This window comes from Cebus imitator, unplaced genomic scaffold, assembly GCF_001604975.1.
Source record: "Cebus imitator isolate Cc_AM_T3 unplaced genomic scaffold, Cebus_imitator-1.0 Scaffold211, whole genome shotgun sequence".
NCBI lineage: Eukaryota > Metazoa > Chordata > Mammalia > Primates > Cebidae > Cebus > Cebus imitator.
Window position 1 is genome coordinate 2,635,287 of NW_016107526.1, and position 24,376 is coordinate 2,659,662.

At 36.1% G+C, this 24,376-nt stretch overlaps 2 protein-coding genes across 2 annotated transcripts in view; one reads left to right on the plus strand and one right to left on the minus strand.

The window, feature by feature from the left end:
• SHISAL2B (shisa like 2B) overlaps positions 1-16,565 on the plus strand; it is a 21,441-nt gene extending 4,876 nt beyond the window's left edge. The window contains 2 exon segments of the mRNA XM_017548586.2: positions 551-708; positions 16,166-16,565. Coding sequence (XP_017404075.2) covers positions 551-708; positions 16,166-16,299 — 292 coding nt within the window. The 3' untranslated portion in view covers positions 16,300-16,565.
• Positions 16,566-20,590: 4,025 nt separating this feature from the next.
• The window catches only part of SREK1IP1 (SREK1 interacting protein 1), a 52,618-nt gene continuing 48,832 nt past the window's right edge, over positions 20,591-24,376 (minus strand). Inside the window, exon 5 of the mRNA XM_017548585.2 lies at positions 20,591-22,731. Within this exon, the coding sequence (XP_017404074.1) occupies positions 22,542-22,731 (190 nt within the window). The 3' untranslated portion in view covers positions 20,591-22,541. The remainder of the gene's footprint in view (positions 22,732-24,376) is intronic.

The following is a 24,376-nucleotide window of genomic DNA, read 5'->3' on the forward strand; positions in this document are numbered from 1 at the left end:
AAAAAAAAAAAAAAAAAAACGTAAAGTATAGGCCAGGTATGGTGGCTCACACCTGTAATCCCAGCACTTCGGGAGGCCAAAGCTGGCAGATTGCCTGAGCTCAGGAGTTCGAGACCACCCTGGGCAACATGGTGAAACCCTGTCTCTACTAAAATACAAAAAATTAGCTGGGCATGATGCGTGCACCTGTAGTCCTGGCTACTCCGGAGGCTGAGGAACAAGAATCACTTGAGTCCAAGAGGCAGAGGTTGCATTGAACCAAGATTGCACCACTGCACTCCACCTTGGGCTGCAGAGTGAGACACAATCTCAAAAAAGAAGAAAAAAGGTAATGTATAAATTTAAAGGGGCTTGAAAATCTTATAGAGAAATATAAGAATTTGGTGGTGGAAAAAGGTGAGCTATAGATTTCAATCAGTTACTGTTTATGCTAAAATACAATTTGGTTATGAATGACTGAGAACAAGAACTAACAATATGTTTTCACTTTCTCTTTAGTTTAACCAGTGTAAACCACTATGTGTGACATGTTTTTTTCTGTTTTCCTCAGCATTGGTGCCTTGATTGGATTAGGAATTGCTGCCCTTGTTTTACTTGCCTTTGTCATCAGTGTCTGTGTCCTCTGCTATTTATTTCTGTATACAAAGCCTCAAAGATTAGACACCGGCCTTAAGCTTCAGCACTTAGAGGCTTCTTCCACTCAAGAAGGTAATCAGTATATATTATTTGTTACCCATTACCTGAACTCTATCCAAAAGAATAACCTGTATCTGGGTAATCATACTGTTAATAATGAATGCTTTTAAAAAATTGAATCAGCCCTTAATGATGAAATACCTTAGGGAAATTGTGCTTAGGGAAAAATAGCGGCAGAATGTAATTATTCTCATGAAAATTAAATCACTGCTTCAGTAAATCCACTTTAAATATATTTATGTTCCTTCCAGTTATTAAGATTTATCCCCTTGAAATTTCTAAAATGTTGTTTTTAAATGGAGCCAAAGAAGTCAAATAAATAGGGGAACCCAGTATTCGTTAACTTATTCTCTGAACTAAATATTTGCTCACTCTGGATTGGCTAGTCAGTGGTCAGTTAAGAATTTATTTGTGTGCCTACTATGTACAGAGTTCAGGGGAGGCATAGGAAATAATTCAGAGGCATATAAGAAATAGAAAAAATAAGTAGAAGACTTATTGACTAAATTGCAAACCAGTTAAAATATTGGGATGTGTATGTGTGTAGTGTGGCTATAAAGTAGAAATAAACGTTTATTTATGGTTTGTGGAACTAGGTCCTATTATTATCTTAATCAAGTGCTATATAAATGCTAGTTGTTACTATTGTGAAACTCAATCACAACGAATTAAGACTGTTGTGAATATAGATTTCTATAATGTATTAAAAGTACTAATTATAAATTTTATTGTGAGATACACATATAAACAAGTCTAGAATATATATTATAGAATATATATGGAATTTATAAAGAATTTATATACAGAATATATAAACTTAGAATATAAATTTAGAATTTATATATGTATTTAGAATGACACACAAGTGCTCACTTGCTTCCGTGTAAAAATAAAATGAAAATCTTTATGTTAAAAAAAATTGAGAAAAGTCCCCACCCATATGCTCTATTTTAGCTGCATTCTAAAACTTCTCATATTATGGGGCATCTGTTCTGTGACCTTATCAAATACATCACCACTGTGTGAATGCATTAGCTCTAGTTTCCTTCTCTGTAGAGGAGACCTCTCAGATGGTGTCCTGTGTCGCAGAACAAGGGGCCAAGATTCCTTGAAAGTCCTCTTCCTGAAGTACTGTTTGGAGACTGCATGGCCGAATTGACAGGTTGTCAGCTGAATTTAGTACAATTGATTTAGGTTCATTTTTCCACTGGAAGTCGATTAGTGATTGTCAAATAATCAGATTGTAAAATCAATTTTTGTCTCAATTGCTCAGGTAATTTAGTTGTAGTTCTTAAATTTGACTGTGCCTAAGAATCATGTAGAGAGCTTGTTAAAAACACAAATTACCAGCTCTGCATTTTAAAACAAGTAGCTCCTCTTTCTGCTTCTGCCCTTGTTCCCCTGCTGTCTGCTCTCCAGAGCAGCCTGAGCAGACCTGTTAAAACACAAATCAGGTCCAGTCAGTCCTCTGCTCAAAACAGTAATTGCTTCCCATCTCTTTCAATGGAGAAAACAGTCTTTACCATGACCTAACTTTTGTGGTCTGCCCTTATATTTCTTACCTTCACATGCACAGCCTGATTGGCCCCTTTGCTGTTTCTTGAAATTCCTGACTCAGGGCTTTTGCACATGCTTTCACTATTGTCTAAGATGCTTTTCCGTCAGATAGCTGCAGGACTTACATTTTCACTTTCCATCTTTACTCAAAAGTTACCTTCTCAGGAGCTCTTCCCTGGTTATCCTATCTGCATTTTTAATTCCCTTTCAACATTTAATACCCTCTTCCTGCATTGAATTTCTCTTAGGCATTTACCACTAACATATTATATACTTTACTTACCTGTTGTCTGTCTTTTGCCCACTCCAACTAGAGACTAAGTTCCAGGAAAGTAGGAATTTTTGTCTTGTTTGCTTACTACTGTATCCCCAGTGCCTAGAGCACGTAACAAATATTCCATGAATTAATTGAATGGGGTAGCACTTCATATATGTGGTCAAAGGAGCATACTTTGAGAAATACTGACAAAGTATTGTCACTGTCACAGTCACAAAGTATTCATTGATTGCCTCTCTATACAATGCACTGTGCTAAATAAAAATTGGTTATTTTTCCAGATTTAGCTTAGGTATTGCTCCAAAATTTTTTTTCACATTGATTTTGGAACCTAGCAACAGAATTCGTTGGTTTGTTGATTTAAGTTTTGTATTCTTGTTGCTATTGAGTGAAGGAGGTCCATTATAGTTAGATGAGACTGCTTACTTGCAAAGAAATATCCTAATTCTGCCCCTCTCACAAATATATTTTGTCAAATTGGCAAATCAATTCAGTATACCTTTCCTGAGTATGTACTATTGGTAAGGCAGGATTTTACGTGATCAGTGACTTCCTGCTGCTTTCAAATGGGTCCCTTGCATTGATTTTAACCAAATCACACATAGTGGAGAGCCCAAAATGAAATAGTTCAATTATCACTAGAATGGGAAGAGAAAATTGTATTTGAAAGTGAGCTTTTGATGTGATATTTAAACATTGCTGTATCCTTCGTTAAATATACATGTTCCATTCCAATGATCCTACTACCTAGCAATGGATGCCAGTGTTGTAGCTATTGAAAAAGCAAGTCTGGGGCTTTATTGCATTTAAGGAATGTCTTGAAGGTTAGGAACATAATAAAAATATTTGAATAATAAATCGAGCAAGTAAATATTACATCAGAGGAAAATTGGTTTCACCAATTAGCCATTTTCTTTCAAAACTCATGGGTCCACCTCTCAATATTTTAGGTTAATTTTTGCAATTGAAACCGTTTTCAATTAAAGAAATATGAATGACCTAAAGGGAAATGTATTCTTGTGTATATACTAAGTCGACTTAAGACACTGAATTTTTTTTTCACTCTATAAATGACAAGAGTCTAAAATAGTCTAATATTTTCCATAGCATATCTTTATTCTATTGAATTTCATTACAAATTAAGGCTCTGATATTTGGAATGGATCTTGAAAAAAGCAGGTCTCTGGTAGTGATTGTAGACTCTAGTGCCCTAGGGCTAATTCTGTACAGAGGACTTACAGCTAAAGCAGTTGATTGGCCTTTAAGTTATGTTCCATAACCATTTTTTTTAAACTTTTGTGTTTCAGGTTATGCATGCTTCAAATGCCAATGTCTAAAATAATATCATCACTTGTAAATTGTTCTTTATAGGACATACAGCTCCTGAGCAAAAGATGGCTGTGTGAAAGGCATCTCAGAGTCCACAGTCTGAGGGCGAGGGCTCATTCCATAGGTTGTGGAGGAATTAATGGCTAATTGAGGGGCAATTAAAGGGGTGAATGTCTTAGAGCCCTGTTTTTCAAACTTTTCCACCAGAGAATCCTTAAAGGTATACAGTTGTCCCTCAGTATCCATTGGGATTGGTCTCAAAACCTCTTGCAAATACCAAAGTCCTCAGATGTTCAAGTCTCTGATATAAACTGGCATAGTATTTACATATAATCTACGCATATCCTTCTATTTTATTATTTATTTATTTTGAGATGGAGTCTCGCTCTGTTGCCCAGGCTGGAGTGCGGTGGCACAATCTTGGCTCACTGCAACCTCTGCCTCCCAGGTTCAAGCTATTCTCTCACCTCAGCCTCCCGAGTAGCTGAGAATACAGACACTGGCTATCACGCCTGGCTAAGTTTTTTCTATTTTCAGTAGAGGTGGGGTTTCACCATGTTGGTCAGGCTAGTCTTGAACTCCTGACCTCAAGTAATCTGCCTGCATCAGCCTCCCAAAGTGTGTGATTACAGGTGTGAACCACTGTGCCTGGCCCTCTTATATACTTTAAATCAGTAGTCCCCAACCGTTTTTAGCACCAGGGACCAGTTCCATGCAAGACAATTTTTCCAGGTCGGGGTGGGACGGATGGTTTGGGGATAAAACTGCTCCACCTCAGATTATCAGACATTAGATTCTCATAAGGAGCACACAACCTACATCCCCGCATGCACAGTTCACATGTTTGTGCTCTTTTGAGAATCTAATGCCAATGTTGATCTGACAGGCGGTAAGGCTGAGGCAGTAATGCTTGCTTGTCCTTTGCTCACCTCCTGCTATGTGGCTGGGTTCCTAACAGGCCCCAGACTTACCACTGGTCCATGGCCCAAGGGTTGGGGACCCCTGCTTTAAATCATCTCTAGATTACTTATAATACGTAGTACAATGTAAATGCTATGTAAGTAGTTGTTATTCTGTGTTGTTTAGGGAATAATTACAAGAAAAAAAGTCTGTACATGTTCACTGCAGATGCTTTTTCCCCCAAATATTTTTGATCCATGGTTGATTGAATCTACAGATGCATAACCCAGGCATACGGAGGGCCAACTATGTAAAAGAAAGGAATCTGTGTCTCCAGAATTCTAATGGCTCGAGCAGAAAGGCCTGCTTTAAGCCTAATGAGCTTTAAATTATCTGAAGCTCCGATTTTATTTTTAAAATTATGAGAATTTTCAATTTGACTGCATAATATAATTACTTGCTTTCTCTAATAATAACATCTTCTCCCTCTCATCTCTGAGTAAAATTGATGCTCCAGGAAGATAAAGCATATTCATCCTGTGGCTTTGAATATCTGTTGATACTCTGAAGTTATAGAAGGGGATGGGGGAAGGAGCACAGAGAAGGGTTTTTAGAAGCAGAATTTTTGATAAAAATTAGAAGGGAAAATAGTAGAGCTGCTTGGCACAAATAAAATAATACAGTTGTACAGGTATAATAAACAACAAGCCTGTATATGGTGTTCTCTTTTGTAAAGGCAGATGATAAAAATGAAAAGGGGCAAGTAAATTAGCAGTAAGGCACAGTTGTCTAGGAGAACAGCATAAATTATATAGAAAACACTGAGAAGGAAAGCAAATTTAAAGATAGTGCAAACATTTATTCTGCCTGTGAGCAAAATAGAATTTGGGACTGCTCAGCATGGTCTGCTATATTCATCTTAGAAGCATTACTGTAACTATATAGTTTAATATCTGATTAAGCAAGACTCCATCTCCTCTCTTGTTATGCTTATTTTTCAAAATTTCTTGACTACTCTTGTAACATTCAGGTTTCCAAATAAACTTTGAATCACGCTGTCAAATTTTAATAAGACAAATGGTATTTTGATGGGTTTTGTACTAAATTTATAGAGAAGTTGGAAGCTACTTTTCTAAATAGCCTTAATGTCCTTTCAAAACCATTGGCTCAAAGCTTTTATGAATTAGGCTGCCAAAATTATTTATTAATAGTAATATCAGTATTTGTTTCAGAAAGACTTTAAAGGAGTTCACTGAGATCTTAGCAGAAGATAGGGTAATGTGAATTCAATGGCATAAAAGGCCACCTGTGTCCCTTTAAGTAGAAAGACTTTTTTATTTAAAATAATGAGCCTGGAATTTTATACCCCTGCTTTTGTTCCTGCAATGTAGAAAATCAAACTGCTCAATAGAGCTACTGCTACATTTATTAGGTTGGTGCTAAAGTAATTGCAGTTTTTGCCATTATAGTAACATTTCTGAGTCTTCCTCAAGGCACAGTCAGGCAATCCTCAGTCATGTTCAAACTAATAAGCAAAAGAGAAGCCAGTATCTCATTGAAAATTACTCATTTCAAGGATATAAAATATCAGCTAAATTAAAAATTTCTTTTGTAAGCTATTGTTAATCATCAATGGTTGAAAGAATTTAACAATACAGAAAAGAAAGAAAAAGGTGAATTCTGGAAAAAATAGTGTAGGAAAAAATTTCGGAATAGAACTGCCTCCACTCATTCATAAGTGACTAAAGCAAAAGGGCAAGTCCAAGAGTCTAACACCTATAATAAATTTTTTGACTGTGCTTATGTGAGATCTCTCTATACACTTGAGGGGAGAACAGGGCATTGAAAAGGGAGAAGTCAGTAAGTTTTGTTCACTTCACCATTTAGCTCACACCAGTCCTGTGTATCACCATATTAAATTTGAAGGGAAAACATCCTCTTATAGATTAAAAAAAAACACTTTTAGAGTAAAAACTTGAGATTGCTTGTTTCTGCAAGAAGGAACTGCAGGATGAGTGGGTTGTACAGATTTTCTACTAAATAATAACGTGACTCAGCTAGGTTAGTACATGGAAGCTGCTCAAGGACTTCAGAATGGTAACCCAGAAGCTCGGAGGACATTGGCAGATGATAGCAGAAAAGCTTAATTACAGTTCTTCCTGATAGCCACAAGATAAAGACCTACAGAGGTCCCCAACATTCTTTTGATATTTTGAAATGGCAGGCAAGGATGGAGTCCACAGAAGAATTATAGGTCCCCGAGGAAAGGGTTTGAAAGTAAATATAAAATTTCACTGTTATCAGAAAAACTATGTTGGCCTTACCTGTGATGAGGATGGGTAGAATGATTTCGTTAGATGAATTGGATTTAAATTTTGGCGAAGGCCAAAATTTTAATTTAATGACAGTCTAGGAAGTATAGGATTAAAGGAAGATTGAAATTTACATACAAAGACTAGAACAATCACCACAAAAGAATGGAAATAAGGAGACTGCAACAAGAGCCATTGACAATCAATTTAGGAAAGAACTGTCCTGTTGGCAATCTTGGCAATTCCCACTTAACTAATGAGAAAGAGAAATTAAATAAGAAAAAATTTTTATGTGTAACAGATCTCTTGGGAGTGCAATGATATTACAGATATATTTAAATTGTATCCATGTTGTTACCGGTGACAGAAAAGAGGTACTTTTTTGGTTAAACCTACTTTGTTGGTTAAGAAATTAGTTTCTATTTATTAAAGGAAAACTAGGAAAAGCTGAGGTTGCTGAGCTATTTCCATCTTTCTCTTTTAAAATTATCCCAAAGAGTTGCAGTTAGCTGGACAGTGTTATCACTATAGCTCCACTAACTGCGGTTGTTTCCCCATATGTCCAATTACTGTAAGTTACCAGAGGGATATACCTTTAAAGCACTTTCGGATTTGTCTAACCTGCAGAAGAGAGTGAACACTAGAGGCGTTAATGGTGTTTATAACACATCTTTTCTTGTTCACATAGCAATTTGGTTTTGTTAGGGGAATTGCTTTGGCTTAAGAAGCTAATCTAAGAAAATATCTTTGTATTTAAAACTGGCTAGAAGAATCCAGTGGCCAAGTAAATAACGAGTTGTGGCTGGGGAATAAAGGTCTTTACAAGTCCTAAATGGAGAAAAATCTATATTACTGTAACGTATTTTGCAAGCCTTTAAATTTCAAAGGGGAGTAAATGAGTTAGATAAATTCCTTCAGTGGTTGCCAGAGAAATATAGAATGGAAACAAGTGCATCAAAATGGGAATGATTTAGAGAGAACCCCAGAATGACTAAGTTAGGAAACAGCTTCCTTAGCTTTTTCCCCTTTTAAAAAAACCAAAAAACCCAAATTGGTTGTGACAATTGGTTTTTTTTTAAACCAGTCACAACCAGTGACCTTGAAAGTCTGATTAAACTATTATGAACTTAAATATGTAAAGAGCTTTGGAAACATGAAGGACTTGAACCACCATCACACTCTTGAGATTTCCAGAAATTCAAAAAAAATTAACATTTTAGATACTTAAATCGGTGCTTATATAAGATACAAATGCTACCCAGATAATACAAAACTAATTTATATCTTTTATCTTTACCTGCTATGATACTAAAGAGTAAAAATAATATTAAACAAGTAAAAAACAATTTGATTTTCAAATATTATATAATGTGAATGCAATATATCTGAGGTCTCTGTTAATTTAGAAGGTTTATTTTGCCAAGGTTAAGGAAGCATCACTGACACAGCCTCAGGGAGTCCTGAGACATATGCCCAAGGAGGTTGGGGTACAGACTGCTTTTATGTATTTTAGGGAGACATGAGACATCAGTTAATATGTGTAGATGGGCCAGGTGCAGTGGCTCATGCCTGTAATCCCAGCACTTTGTGAGGCAGAGGTGGGCAGATTGCTTGAGCCTAGGATTTTGAGGCCAGTCTGGGCAACGTGGTGAAACCACATCTCTACCAAAAAATAAACAAATTAGCCAAGTGTGGTGGTGCGTGCCTGCAGTTCCAGGTACTTGGGAGGCTAAGGCGGGAGAATAGCTTGAACTCAGGAGGTGGAGGTTACAGTGAGCCAAGATCACACCACTGCACTCCAGCTTGGGCAACAGAGCAAGACTATCTCTTAAATACACACACAAACAAAATGTGTAAGATGCGCATTGGTTTGGCGCGGTAAGGCGAGACAGCTCAAAGTGGAGGCTTCCAGGTTACAAGGTAGGTAAGAGACAAAAGATTGCATTCTTTTGAGTCCTTGATCAGCCTTCCACTGAAAACACAATTTAGCCTGGCTCAGTGAATCTGCAGTTTTACATAAACAATAGGGGAGAGGAAGCAATGAGATATGCATTTGTCTCAGGTGAAACTCAGAGGGATGACTTTGAAGTAGAATGGGAGGCTGTTTTGCCCTAAGTAGCTCACAGGTTGACTTTTCTCTTTAGCTTAGTGATTTTGGGGTCTCAAGATTTATTTTCCTTTCACATTTCCACCCTTTTCTTTTTAAAATCTTTTAGCGAAAGCATTTTAGAAGAAAAATGAGTCTGGTCTCTGGTTTTGTCTGATCTCTCATGGCTAGTACCGTTTATTCCTAGATGGGTAGGTCCCACATTATGAGGAAAGCTCATTTTTAGCAGGTTGTGAAGTCTCATGTCCTGCGAAGAGAAAATAGGGGGAGGAGGAGGAAAAAACAAACAAACCAGAACAATTCTGAAAAATTAATATAGGCCACATTACTCTGAAGTCCATACATCAATAGCCAGATATAAAGTGGCTTATGTATGTAAATAGGTTGCTGTTATTTTCTTCTAAAGTTTAGTTGTCTAGCTTCAGTTTGCAGGGCTTTAAAGAAAGCACAGCTTAGAATTAGGAAAAATAGGGGAAAAGGGAATAGAAAGAACAAAAACTAAAAGCATTATTTTGGAGACTTGTATCCAGGAAAAATTTTCTAATTCAGTCCAAACTGTAGATAATAATAAAAACTGAAAAACAACAGGCAAGACTAGAATCTAATAACAGGTGTACTATAGCTCATTTTGAAAGAGTTTTTCTCTCTTCAGTCTCCTATTTTTATTAAAAACAAATCATAATAGGACCGATTTGCTTGCAAAAATAAGTTTTAGTCTTATGCTTGGCCTGATTATTTGTATAAAGTACATCAAGTATAACTATTTTTCAAATAGGCTTTTAAAATTGGCTTTGATGAAACTCTGTTTCATAAGGAATCTCAGGCAAGACTTTTTTTTTTAAGCTGAGCCCAGCCACGGGTTTGTATCCTCAAATACCTATAAGTTGTATAAATTCCTCTCCTCTCGAGGTCCTAAGATAACTTGGGGCTCCTGGGCCTGTTAGAATATGACATTATTTACTTACCACAGGTAAGTAAAGACCCTATACAGGGATTGTGAGGACATGGTATGAGGCCAGCTTTCCCCAACGGGCTTTTATTGACTGTATAGGTCAAGCTTGATTCTTTAAAGGAAAGCAGTACATCCAGTCAAAGCCTTGGTAAAACAACCAGTTTCTTCAATTGAGAAACATTGGAGATGTTGCAAAACATTTTTATGCAAATAACTATATTGCCATAAGTTAAGAAAATTCACAAATAGTTTCCAGATTCTGAAGAAATCAGGCAGAGAGAAATATGCTCCAAATCTTGTTCACAGGAGTATGTTGTGAACAATTGTTAAAAGCTGTAGATAGCTTAAAATAAGTTTTCTTGACTCTGAGAAACAAAACAAAATATCAGCAACGTTTTAAGCAAAAAGTCAAAAAGATCACTTCAGTCTTCTTTTACTTCAGTCTATGCAGTTAACTCCTGTCCTGTTTGGTTTTCATGAACATTTTAGCTCTCTGAGAGTCCGGAAATTTTTTTCCTTTATTCTAATGTCACAATTTCCAAAGTTATTAAAAACCTGCATTTAAGAGCGCCTATCAAAGTCCTACAGCTGCTTATAAATGACCTTTTGAAGAGGATCAAAACAAGACAAATCTTAGGACAGTCATTATTAAAACCACATTTGACTAGCAATATGTTACTTCTGTGGCATACAACAGTTTTACATAATAATTATAATTATTAATAACATCTAGGCCAGGTGCAGTGGTTCATGCCTATAATTCCAGAACTTTGGGAGGCCAAGGCAGGCAGATCACGAGGTTAGGAGATGGAGCCCATCCTAACATGGTGAAACACCATCTCTACTAAAAATACAAAAATTAGCTGGGCATGGTGGCTCATGCCTGAAGTCCCAGCTACTCGGGAGGCTGAGGCAGGAGATTCACTTGAACCCTGGAGGTAGAGGTTGCAGTGAGCTGAGATCACACCACTGTGTTATATTGGGGTTCAGGGGTTCAGGGTGCCCTCAGCTTCCCTGAGAGGATGTTTTTCCAGGTTCTTGGTCTCCTGCCCTCTCAAGAATGAGAGAGGGGAACACGGTGCAGTGTGCAGTAAATGCCAGACTCAAAAATGTTTGTATAAAGTGATTGATTTATTTATTTAGAGAGAAACTGGAGGAGAGAGAAAGAAATAGCTAACTCTCACACTGCGTGAGAGAATCCACAAAGATGGAATCCAGGAGAGGAAAGCAGCTTCCACACTGCGTGGAAGGGAACAGAGAAAGATGGAGCTTATGAGGGGAAGACGGGCTTCCATGAGAGAGTAGGGAAGGGGACTTCAGAGAGGAAATCCAGGGGAGAGAAAGATGGCTTCCACGAAGGGAGTGTTTGTGGAAGGGGACCCGAACATGGAGTCTGAAGGGGTGTGGAAGAAGGGGATTTTTAACCTGGGAAGAACCCCCCACCCCTTCTCTAAGACCCCTGGCCAATGAAGGGAGTTCCTTAGAACTTCCGCTGGAGTGCTTGACCCTTAGTTTCTTCCTGCGCCCGTGAAATTTAAACATAAACAGTTAAATCTCCTGGGTGGAGAGAGATGGGAGGGTGGCGTGCTGTTGGGAAGTTCTTGCCTTTAAAACTGCACCCCCTTGTGGACCCTGAAAGAGAACACCTTTCCTCAAACGGAACTACAGCCTGGGTGACAGAGCGAGACTCTGCCTCAAAAACAAAACAAAACAAAACAAAAAACATGCACTAAGTCATATTAGAATTATAGGAGTGTCCCATAATTTTGGAACACATACCAATAACACGTATACAAATATAGCCCAAAGGAAACCAAACACCATTTCATATTTAACAACACTTCTTATATGATTTCTATAGCAAATAAACCAAATATGTTTCTTTTGGACTTCAGGGGAATAATAGCAAAAAACTAATGAGGACCCAAGTTAGAATTTGACTTTGGAAAGTGTGTCAAATATAAAAAGTTTAAAACGCTTAATATTGGCCAGGCGCGGTGGCACACACCTGTAATTCCAGCAGTTTGGGAGGCTGAGGTGGGCAGATCATGAGGTCAAGAGATCGAGACCATCCTGGCCAACATGGTGAAACCCCGTCTCTACTAAAAATACAAAAATTAGCTGGGTGTGGTGCTGCGTGCCTGTAGTCCCAGCTACTTGGGAGGCTGAGGCAGGAGAGTTGCTTGAACCTGCAAGGCAGAGGTTGCAGTGAGCCGAGATCATGCCACTGTGCTCCAGCTTAGGTGACAGAGTGAGACTCCATCTCAAAACAAAAGAAAATGTTTACTTTGCAAAGGCAATGCTTTTTTACTTCATAAAATTTTCATGCCAGCTTTCTCTACTATATTTATTTTAAATAGCTTTGCTTGCTGATTGGGCAAAGGCTATTATCTAGGCTGGTAAATGCTGTGCCTACATCAAATTAGCTGTCAAAAATCAAATTATATAATTCAACTATTATGATTGCATGTTTAGAAGTAGAATATTAAGTAACTTATTTTTACTACCAAAAATAGTTCAGAAGAGAAGTAATTGAAATAAAGTCATTATTGTGCCACTCTAGGCCCTAGATTTTAAATTTCAGTGTTTCTAATATTAACCTAGAGATCAATACCATGTATGTTTCAGTATTATGGGTAGGATATGGGAGCTGCAGTGAGACATCTTTCAAAACTTGTAAATAATATTGCCCTTTGAGTGTTGAGCCATGAAATCGACCCAGAGTGAGGGATGTCCTGATTGATCCTGGTAAGCATTTTACTTATAGAATAATATCTTTAATCTATATTGATACTTACAAAAAACAGTTTACTTATAGAAAGCAATTAATAGGCAAAGCCAGGAAGTATTAGCACACTTAAAGGCAAGATTTAGATTTACCTAAAGAAAAACAAAATGAAAACTCATATCCAGAAGATAAGTTGTATAGTGAAAAGAGGAGGATGTACAGTAGCTACTTCTAATGGAAGACGTCTTGGCTAATGGACTTCCCCTTAGGAAAGTTTGGGGCCGATTTTTCTAAAACCTGGTGGAGAATCAAGTAAAGGAGGCTGGAGAATTAGAGACACTAGGTAACTAGAAGAGGCTTGGGGCAGAGAGGGAGACAGCAGGGAAAGTTTGGAGAAAACAGGACTTGTGGGTATCTAAACTGCCAAAGATAAGGAACGGAGCGAGAGAACTGAGCCAGATTCAGCCTAACCAAGTTCTTTATGTGATTCTAAAGAGCGTTAGCAGACAGGCTGATAGTGTTATGAGTAAGTGCTAGGTAAGTATTAACTATCATTACATTGTTGATAGTTTTACATTCTTTCTCACTTGACATTGAATTCTAAGCACATTCCATGTAATTAAAAATTTCTTAGAAACCGTTTTTTAAAGTTAAGTGGCTGCATGATATATCATGCATGATATTTAGTAATTCCATCATGAGAAATTTAAGGTGCTTTGGGAGGCCGAGGCGGGTGGATCACGAGGTCAAGAGATCAAGACCATCCTGGTCAACATGGTGAAACCCCGTCTCTACTAAAAATACAAAAAATTAGCCGGGCATGGTGGCGCGTGCCTGTAATCCCAGCTACTCAGGAGGCTGAGGCAGGAGAATTGCCTGAACCCAGGAGGCGGAGGTTGCGGTGAGCCAAGATTGTGCCATTTTGCTCCAGCCTGGGTAACAAGAGCGAAACTCCAACTCAAAAAAAAAAAAAAAAAAAAAAAAAAAAAAAAAAAAAAAACAAGTTTAAGGTACTTTCATTTCTCGGTATTATTTATTTATTTTATTATTATTATTATTATTATTATTTGAGATGGAGTCTCGTTCAAGTGATTCTCCTGCCTCAGCCTCCCGAGTAGCTGGGATTACAGGTTTCCGCCACCATGCCTGGTTAATTTTTTGTATTTTGAGTACAGACAGGGTTTCACTATGTTGATCAGGCTAGTCTCAAACTCCTGACCTCAGGAGATCCACCCGCCTCCGCCTCCCAAAAGGTTGGGATTAGACTTGAGCCACTGCACCTGGCCTCGTCTCTTGGTATTTAAAATAACTAGTGAAGATGTCTGTAAGTTTTAGATCTTATCTTTGATGGTTTCCTTGGGAATTTCTTGTTAAAGTGGAATTACAGGTTAGGAACATTTGACACTTTAAGTATGCACCAATTTACACTCCTACCATGCTACACCATTGACCAAGAAAAATTACTTTTTATCCTCACCTAATTGGGACATGAAAAATGGCTTCTCACCTTTCAAATTTACATTTCTTCCTGACTAGCAAGATTAAAATCTTTTCATATTTATTAGCCATTTTATCTTTTCTGTCACTTTCTTCACCCACTAAAAGGTGTTACTGTCCTACATGTTGATTTGTAAGATCTTTACATGTTAGACATGCATCATATGGTCTAAATGTTTTTTGCTAGTTGTTCTTCAATCATGTCTTTTGCAACCCAGTTTTAAAGTTTTCTATCTTATCCTTTAATTCATTAATAAATGAATATTTATTGAACAACTATGTGCAAGGCATTTTTTTAAAGACACATCAATGAACAAAATAGTCAAAAATTCTTTGGAATGTGGTACTTAAATTTTAGTGAGGGGAGATAGCCAATGACTGATAAGCATGATAAATAGGTAAAATTATATTAGTAAATAAGTGCTTTGGGAGGAAAATGGAGGGCAGAAGGGGTTGGAGATGTAGGGTATGGAGGCTGCAATTTTAAATAACATTTTGGTTTGGGTAGGTCTTATGAAGACCTACCAAAAGTCAAAAAAAGATGACTTTTGAAGGACTTGGAAAAAGAGAGTGACTGTGCAGATTATCTGGAGGAAGAACATAGTAGACAAAGTGAACAGCCATTGCAAAGGTCCTACAGGCTGGAACATGCCTGAAATGTTTAATCAAAGAGGTTGGAGTGAACCAAAGAATGAAGTACAAAAAGATGAAGTCAGAGAGATTAATGGTATGTGTATGAAATCACATAGGTCACTGTAAGACCTGGGTGAATGGAGCGTTCTGGACAGAGGGCATGATTCAACTTATTTTTTAAAGGATTGCTCTTTGTTGTGCTGAAAACAGAACAGTGGTAGCAATGAGAAGTGGTCTAATTCTGGATGTATTTTAAAAGTATAGTCAACAAGGATTTCTGATGGACTAGATGTAGGGTGTGAGAGAAAAGAGAGGAATCAAGGACAAGAGGTTTTTGGCCACTGGACTGTGGAGTTAGCAACATGAAGGTGATTAGCAATGGTGAGGTTGCAAGGAATCAAAAAGAATGGTTTCCTGGAAGCCAAGGAAAGAACTGGATCAACTGCTGCTAAGAGATCAAATAAGATGAGAATGAACTGGACTGAGGATTTAGCAACATGGAGGTCATTAGTAATGTCTGTGATTTCTCCCACTGTTTTTTACATATTTAATTTCTATTGGTGAAATTATACATTATTTCTACAATCATTCAACTTTCCTAACAGTATTCATCGAATAAACCATTTATTTGCTATGTTTGTTTAGTCTACTTACGATCAACAAAGATTCATATTCTTTCACCTTTGCTCATTTTAGACTCATATTTATATGGAGTGAGGGAATGGGACTGTGGCACAACTGTGTCCTTTTAATAAACCACATCTAAATTGGTTATAATGGCAAAGCCTTAAGATTGTGCAAGTTATGATTGGCTTTAATGTAGTTTATTTACATTATGCATAGAAGAGGGACACTCACACTTTTATTAAGTCACTCAGAAATTGTTGCCTTCTTTTCAAATGTGTAGTTGTTTTCCTCATGGAAGCGTGGAGAAAGAAAGGTAAGCATGGAAATCAAATTTTTTGTTTCTGCTACTAAATTATTTCCCTTATTTGACTTTTAGAGGAAATACTCAAAAGCCACTTCAAAATAATTCAATTTTTATTCATCCACATAGCATTTTCAGGACATCATATTTTCAATATTGCTACAAAAATTATTTTTAAATGCAAATTTTTAAGTGAAATTTGAGCCATAATTTCAAATAATTATTTCATTTTGTTTTGTGTATCTGCAGGCAAGTGAAATGGAAAAACCAAAGTCCTCAATTCAAATGCAGCATCACAAACAACAAATGAAACATACCATGAAGCTGATGATATAATTCAAGAAAAAACAATGGATGCAACACAAATCTACATTGCTTATTAACTAAAAATTATGTGTTTTAAATGCTTGCTAGAGAGATGGGGCAATAAAAATAAAGAGTACATTTGAAACAGTTTGTAATATTGCTTTTCAAAAACTTGTCACTCACAAAGCAAGACACAGCTGCATTTTTGATCAGTTACTTTATTAAACACATATTAAGGTTTTGATAGGTTTTCCTTTGTATAATTCATCTCCTAAATAATCTGTATAATGAAAGCTACAAAACAAATGAGTTCTCTGGTCCCACCTAATGCTATCACATTAATATGACCTAGAAATCTAGAAATAAAACTAATTTCTGCAAATTATAATTTTCAAATATTTTTATTCATAAGTGTGTTTTCTATTATAACACAGACCTGGTTTTGTAATAGAATTCGACAGGAAAAAAAGGAATAATTTTGAGCAGCTCCACTGAGCATATCTACTGTGTCCTGTAATGTTTTGTAGTCAGAAAACTAGCATTTTAGACAAGATCTGGCACATTTAGGGTGGTATGGCCATAAACAAACACTAGCATTTCAAAATGTGTGGAATACAGCTTCTCTGATCTGATATATAAAAAAGAATGCCTTATTTTTCTTGGGCATGCAAAGTTCAGGGTTAGAAACTTTTCATCATTAGCCTGTCAAAATTTCTGCCAAAAACTATGGTTATCTTCTAGACCAGAACTGTCTAAGAGAAGTTTCTGTGATGATGGAAATATTCTATATCTGCACTGTCTAATATGATAGCCACCAGTCACATGTGGCTACTGAGCACTTAAAATGTGGCTAATGCAGCTGAAAAAAATAAAAATTTTCATTTATTTAATTAAATAACCCCATGTCGCAATATTGGCACCACAGTCCAGATCACTATTTCAACATCCTACTGCCGGAGTTGAACTTTACATTCCAGAAGACAATTTTGCCAATGTTTAAATATTAAAATTGCTTAAAGTATACGTTAAGTTTGAAAATTAAGATATTTCCATTATAAAAATGACATTTTACATGGTCATAAAAGCAAAGAATTTTCAGTTATTTTTTGTGAAAGTTCATAAAGCTCTTATGGGTACTTTTTGATCTTTTATACAACTTGGAATTTTAAAGAATCCCAGAAAATTTGCTATCTTGACATACAGTAATTTAATAATATTACTGTATTTCTCAGGTGAAAATCTAGGTTGAGAAAAATTTAGTTAAGGCACTGGTACTGTTCTACTTTTGTTGCTCTAGGGCAAGAACTATAAACGGCACAAGAAGCAGGTAACAGACAGAGCTAGCAAAATGCTCACTGCTCCTGACTCCTCCCAACTTGTGGAAAAGGCATAGTGGGGCCAAGAATAACTGGATGCAGCATGGGCTGTGCTCTAGGAGAGGCACCCCAATTCTCTGCCACTCTACATATTTTTAGAGGAGTTGAGAGGAGATAATTGAGGTCGGAAGACTCTGGCCTTCACAACTGGGGCTGTTGTCACACTGGCGTAAGACACCTATTGTTTCTTGGATGCCCAATGTCCAGGAAGTTTTGGTCTCAGCACTAGGATCAGCTGGAGTCCTTGAAGCACTCCTTGCTGAGCTAGCTTTTCACTAGGTGACCTGAGGTAGAACAGGGCTCATCCAGTGGACCAACTGGTATGTCTCTCTGTAACTCTGAAGCAGTTGTGCTTCACAGGGTAACCCAATCTTAAAATCAAGGGGTCTTATTAAATTACAGCACATTCTGTACACTGACAACTGTATTCTGAATCATTTATTTGGACCTAACAAATACTAAAATAGTGGTAGAATTTAAGCCAGTCAAAAATAACTTAAAATACAATTAAGAACAAAACACATCTCAAAGTATGTACATGTACATATAACTTTGGGGATGGGTCTAATAAAGAATACAGTAGCTTTACATGTTTTTAGATGATTTAGGCTACTGTGTAATTTTTGGTAATGAGACCTTAGAAAGAAATGTAAGTCTAATAAGAGAGCCTAAAATAATCAAATTATATTTTATGTAGCCTTCCAATGAAAGCAATTTCATCTCTTAAAAATGGTGGCATTAATTGGATTACCAAATGGATAAAACGAAACCCCAATAAATAATTTCCTTCCTCAAAACTCTTTTTTTTTTTTTAGATGGAGCCTCGCTCTGCTGCCCAGGCTGGAGTGCAGTGGTATGATCTTGGCTTACTGCAACCTACACCTACTGGGTTCAAACAATTTTCCTGCCTCAGCCTCCGGAGTAGCTGGGAGAACAGGCACCTGTCACCATGCCTGGTTAATTTTTGTATTTTTAGCAGAGATAGGGTTTTGCCAAGTTAGCCAGGCTAGTGTTGAACTCCTGACCTCAAGTGATCTGCCCACCTTAGCCTCCCAAAGTGCTAGGATTACAAGCGTGAACCACTGCACCTGGCCCCCTGTAAAACTCTTTAATGGTGTCTCATTGCTTATAAATTACAGCTCAAGCTCCCAAACATGGAACATACAACTCCTTCCTCTTGTTCCTAAGAACTTAAAATGGTAGTCTCAATTCTTACCACTTCCCGTCTCGCCTATGACACACCAGCGACACCAGAATATTTGTAATTCTTGACACACACCTAACACAGCTTGTTCTACATCTGGTGTTTGTTCACCATACCCAATCTGTCAGGAACTGCCATAACCCTCACTCTTATCCTTAATCAAAGTGCAATTCAGTCACGACTTTCTGTAGGTAGCCTCTTCCAATTTCTTTCTTTTCTTTAAGATGTGGTTTCACCATGAAGGCCAGGCTGGTCTTGAACTCCTGACCTCGGGTGATCCGCCCACCTCAGCCTCCCAAAGTGCTAGGATTACAGGCATGAGCCGCCGCGCCCGGCTTCTAATTTCTTCAGACTAGGTTAGGTATTCCTCTGAGCTTCCATAAACCCATGTTCATGTCAATTGCTGCTCTAATTATAAAACGGCTATGCTCTGGTGTTTCTCCTACCAACTAAAGTGTGACCTCCTTCAGAAAGGCAAATGTGTTCTACTTATCTCTGTATCCCAGTACTTAGTACAGCATTTGCCATGTTAGGTACTCAGTATTTGTTGAAGAAAGGACTCAATGGCATTTTTATCAACATTATTAACAACTCTTCAGCCTAGTTTACTCTGAAGGTAACCAAGGGTTATATAATTTTAGATAGAGTTGTAAATACAAACACATATAGTTGTTTTACTTCTCATTTATTATTGTTTGACCTCAGAAAACCAAAGCTGTAAATGCATATATATTATGTATGAAGAAATAGGGATACCTCTGAGAAATATCAGACAAGATATGATATCCAAAAAAAAAAAAAAAAAAAAATATATATATATATATATACACACACACATATATATATGTATAACTAAATAAATTTTTAATAAAAAAAAAAAAAAAAAAAAAAAAAAAAAAGGGGAAATTGTGTGGGGAGTAGGTCCATCAGCCCAAAAATAATGGCCCTACAGTGCCAGATAATATAGTTACAGATGCAAACCTAAATATAAATTCTCTCTGCATCTGGTGAAAATGACATGCATTAGGTGGTAAGAATATGAATCAAATATCAATTATCAGCTTGAAGAAGTTGAACATGTTTAGCTGTTATAAATTCAACCTTTACTATTATAGAATGCTAGCTGCTTATCCATAATAATTTCTAAAATGAATATTGCTTGAATTTTAATAAAATATTGATAATCACATATATTAAAAGTAGAAGTGATTTCAGAGAAAATCTGTAAATATTTTATATATGAAAGACACCAAGGCCCAGGGAAGCTAAGTGACTTTGTTCAAGATCACACAGGTAGTTAGAATGACCAGAACTGTTTTACTGCTAAATTCAGTTTTCCTTCTGCTACATACTACCTGGAAATTTCCTTTAGAAGAAATTTCATTAATTTTCTTCTAAAATGTATTGAAATTTGCATCCAGTCTCAATATCATTTTAGAAGAAAATTATTAGCAAAAATAAATTTTTATTCAGATGAGATGTTTCATAAACTATGCTAAAATTAGGGAAATTGCTTAAAAACAGCAAGATAATTTCTGGGGGAAAATTACTGATCATTAAAATATTTTAATTTGCATACTTTATTAGTTAACAAGGACTGACTTTGCTCTTAATCATTATTAATTGTGTCACCATTTAGAAACTTAACGAGCCAATTTATAATCTCTACAATTAACATTAATAAAACTTACAAATAACTCAATTAACTATTCCACTACAGTTACTACCATTTTTAACCGTCTTACTCAATGAAATGCGATCATCCCCTTTGTATAGCATCTTCTAATCATTTTTTAATATTTACTATTATTTTTTCAAGGCAAGTCAAGTCAAACAGTGGGAGTGGAGAAACAACCACTGCACTTGGGCCAGCCGTTTTTTTAAAAAAACTTTATATTATAAAAACTGATTTTTTAAATCTTGATAACTGAAGAACTCTATTTTCAAAAAATTAGCAAAGGCAAACCAAACCCCTGAAAACCTACTGGCTCTGTATTTCTCTCCCAATAACCGACTGACCTATTTAAACAAAAATATTTCCTTTTGAGAGGGCCAAATGACTAAATTAGGTTATGGAAAGGCTAAAAGTGTGAGAGCTCTCATGGCTGTAATGCTATTACAGAATAGGGCTGTGGATGCAGCTTCCCTAGAATTTAAGCATGGATAAGCATATGTTAAGAGGAGTTATAAGGCTCCCCAAGTCTTACTGAGGGTATTCACGTTAGGTGCTAGGTGAAAGAAGAATCAGTAAACATTTCTAGCCTGTGAGGTTAAGTGTACCTAGCTGATTTCACCATCATGAATTCGCCTGAAGCCATGTCTGTAGGTTAACAATTTAAAAATTTATAAGTGCACCATAGTGAGGTATTTGCAATCTTTGGTGCTATGCCATGATACTGGTTGATGTCTGATGCTTCTACAACATAAGCATTTACTTTATTGGACATAAAGGATACCTAAGTATTAAGCAAAGTAACACTGATCAATGTGAAAATAAAAATTTAAAAGACATATCTACTAATATGTGTTTGAAAATGCTTACCCATATAAAATTTCCATTGTTATATAAAGGTTTTCATGATGTAACTCTGGCTCTTAAATTTTAAAAAGTACAGAATAGAATTCTTGATTCTAAATTTTTGACACTGCTCCTGAGGTTGCCACTAAAGTAAAAGAGGAAAACACCCCAAACTGGTCATTTATGAAACCGTAAGTTCAGTGTGAAATTTGCTTTAAAACTACAAATTATGTCAGACTAAATAAATATATATGCTCACATTTGTAAAATTTTCCACATTACTCATCGAAACAAGCTTCATAAAATTTACATATGGAATACAATAAAAATCAGTTCTAATAAAGATTTAGCTATCTTCCTAAATAAAAATTTCTGTGTTTGAGGTATTCACTTAAAGACATGCCAATATGGCACATTTGTAAAACAACCCAGGAGTCTATCCTAAAAATCCTGACCAACACAGCATTCATCTCTGCAGACTTACTTACAGGCTGAACTAGATTAATCTCTTTATACAAGAAAGAACTATTTTAATTGTTACAAAAACAAAAGAGGCAGGTACTAGAAATTCTGCATTTCATAGAATAGTGAAACTTTGTTAGAGATATTTTCATGATCATCTTCCTGCAGACACCATTCATTTAAAAGGTTAGCCTAGTCAAGACTATTAAGCAGCTGCACATGAAAAAAATCCCTAGAGATTTAAAAAAAAAAACCAACAGTGAAGAACTTCACTATCTTTAAAAGATATTATAATTCAGTATATAAAGCTATTAAATTCCCTGTGTCAAGAGCAAAACATTACCCTAGGTAAGGACCTAGCTTCATCACTGGAAGGCAGACACCTGATTCAGCAATACTCATTAACCGCTAGGTAGATAACCCATGTTGACTATAATAAAGCCATTTTACAATCAACTTTATGAAGTAATAACATTAGCCAAACACACAGAGCCACAAATCCAAACATGATGCGTTTAGTATATACAAATAGCTATACTCGGGGCATGGCTATCAAGTAACAAGACTGATTTAATACTTTATAGTCATAGCACATTAAAAATATATTGCCAGAGGGATAATGGTCCCACATACGAAAAATGTGTATATTGGAAAAGCTGTGATTTATTGCAAAGCATAACATATAGCAAATTCCAAGGAAGGGCAAACACGTTTTAACAACAAAATTTTTAAATTTAATGGCTTAAGCCAAAGTTTCAGTTACTTTCTGGAGAATTCAGAACTATTAGGGGTAGAAGAATGCTTTTCCTTTTTTCTCTTCTTTTTTTCCTTTTTGTGATGTTTCCCTTTTTTTGATTTACTCTTTTTTTCTTTTTTCTTTTCTTTCTTCTGATATTTTTGTTTCTTTTGTTTTGAAGTATCTTCTTCAGTGGAATTGGATGAGTAAGACCTATGGATAATAATACATACTGATTGAGAATTGCACTGACGACTAATAGATAAATTTAAGTGGGATTTGAACTGCCTTAAATTCTTCTTGGAGTAAGGTATGGAGTATAAACATAAACTTAAAATATGCTTCATATATTTGCATTGTCTTAAAATGCTGAATTTAGAATTTTTGTTGCTTGGTCATAGAAGCTGACAACACTAGTACCTCTATTCCACTCAATTCTAGTAATGAGTTTTAAATTCAGTAAGGATGAAATTATTTTTCTGTGATTTTTGGTTTTTTATGCAGTCATAACATTCAAAATCTTAAAAGGCAAACAAAGTGGCATGCACCAAGCCTTATTATATTCATTTGTATATATAATAACCTAGCATATTCTCTTAAAAGTGCCTCAAAAGTTGCAATTCTCTATTTCAAAAGGGCTCTAATTGTACTTTCATATGAATGAATGAAAGCTGAGAGTCAGCAAAATAAAAGCACTTTTGGTAATTATTCTGATTTTTTAAGTACTTGGTCCCTCTAGATGCAGAGTGATACAGATGAATACTTGCATTACAAAATAATTTTCATTAGTTACAAAATGATGCTTTTATATGCTATATATAAATGAAAAAGGATGAGTTATCATTATGCTTTTGAAAAATATTACTCTAATACTAAATTGGAAAAATTGGTTGGATTCCTTCCTCTAATACTAAAAAAAAAAAAAAGAAAGAAAAAGAGAAATAGAAAAAACTATTTTTTAAGATCTTAAAGAGATGTGCAACATTCTACCTATACCCAAACTCAAAATATGAGTGACAAAACAGAAATTAATTTAAAATGTGAAAAAAGGTATCTGAAGAGTTAGTTCAGTGATCTAAATATTAGGAGTTAAAACTCAAACTAAGAAAACCTGAGACGGACATAAAGGAGGTGCCAATGTAAATTTCAGGAGACTACAGGGCTCCAAGGCTATCCTGTGTCTATATAGTGGCTTGTGTGACTTCTTTGACTGCCTTCCTCCTTTAGTGACTCCAAGTTTTCCCCTATTTTTGTAAAGTTGTGTTCCTTTTTCCTCCTTGTTTGTCTACTTACTTAGACTTCTGACCATCTGCTAAAGCTTATTTTCTCATGTATTCTCCTCCTCCTCTGCCTCTTAAATTCTGTATTCTGTTATTCTCAAATTTTGTCTACTAAAGACCCTGCCTGACTTGACCTCTGGATTCTGACTAAAGCTTCTTCTCTGTCTGCACTTTTTTCTTTGTTTGTTTTTTTTTTTTTTGGTTCTGGAGTCTCATTTTTAACGCAAAATTTTAGGCTGTGGCATAGTGACACTTTCAGGTGGTACTATCTCTGCTAAGGGTGCATAGAAAAGTTAATTGATTTTAAGGTTTGTGATACTCAAGATAAAGAGTCCCAAGTAAGTAATCCGTTATTATAAAAGAAGTATACAGATATACCTCAACTTACAATGGGGTTACGGCCTGATAAATCTATCTTAAGTTGAAAATACACAAAATACACCTAACCTACTGAACATCATAGCTTGACCTGGCCAACCTTAAACATGCTCGGAACACTTACATTAGCCTCTAATTGGGCAGAATCATATAACACAAAGCCTATTTTATAATAAAGCATTGAATAGCTCATGCAATTT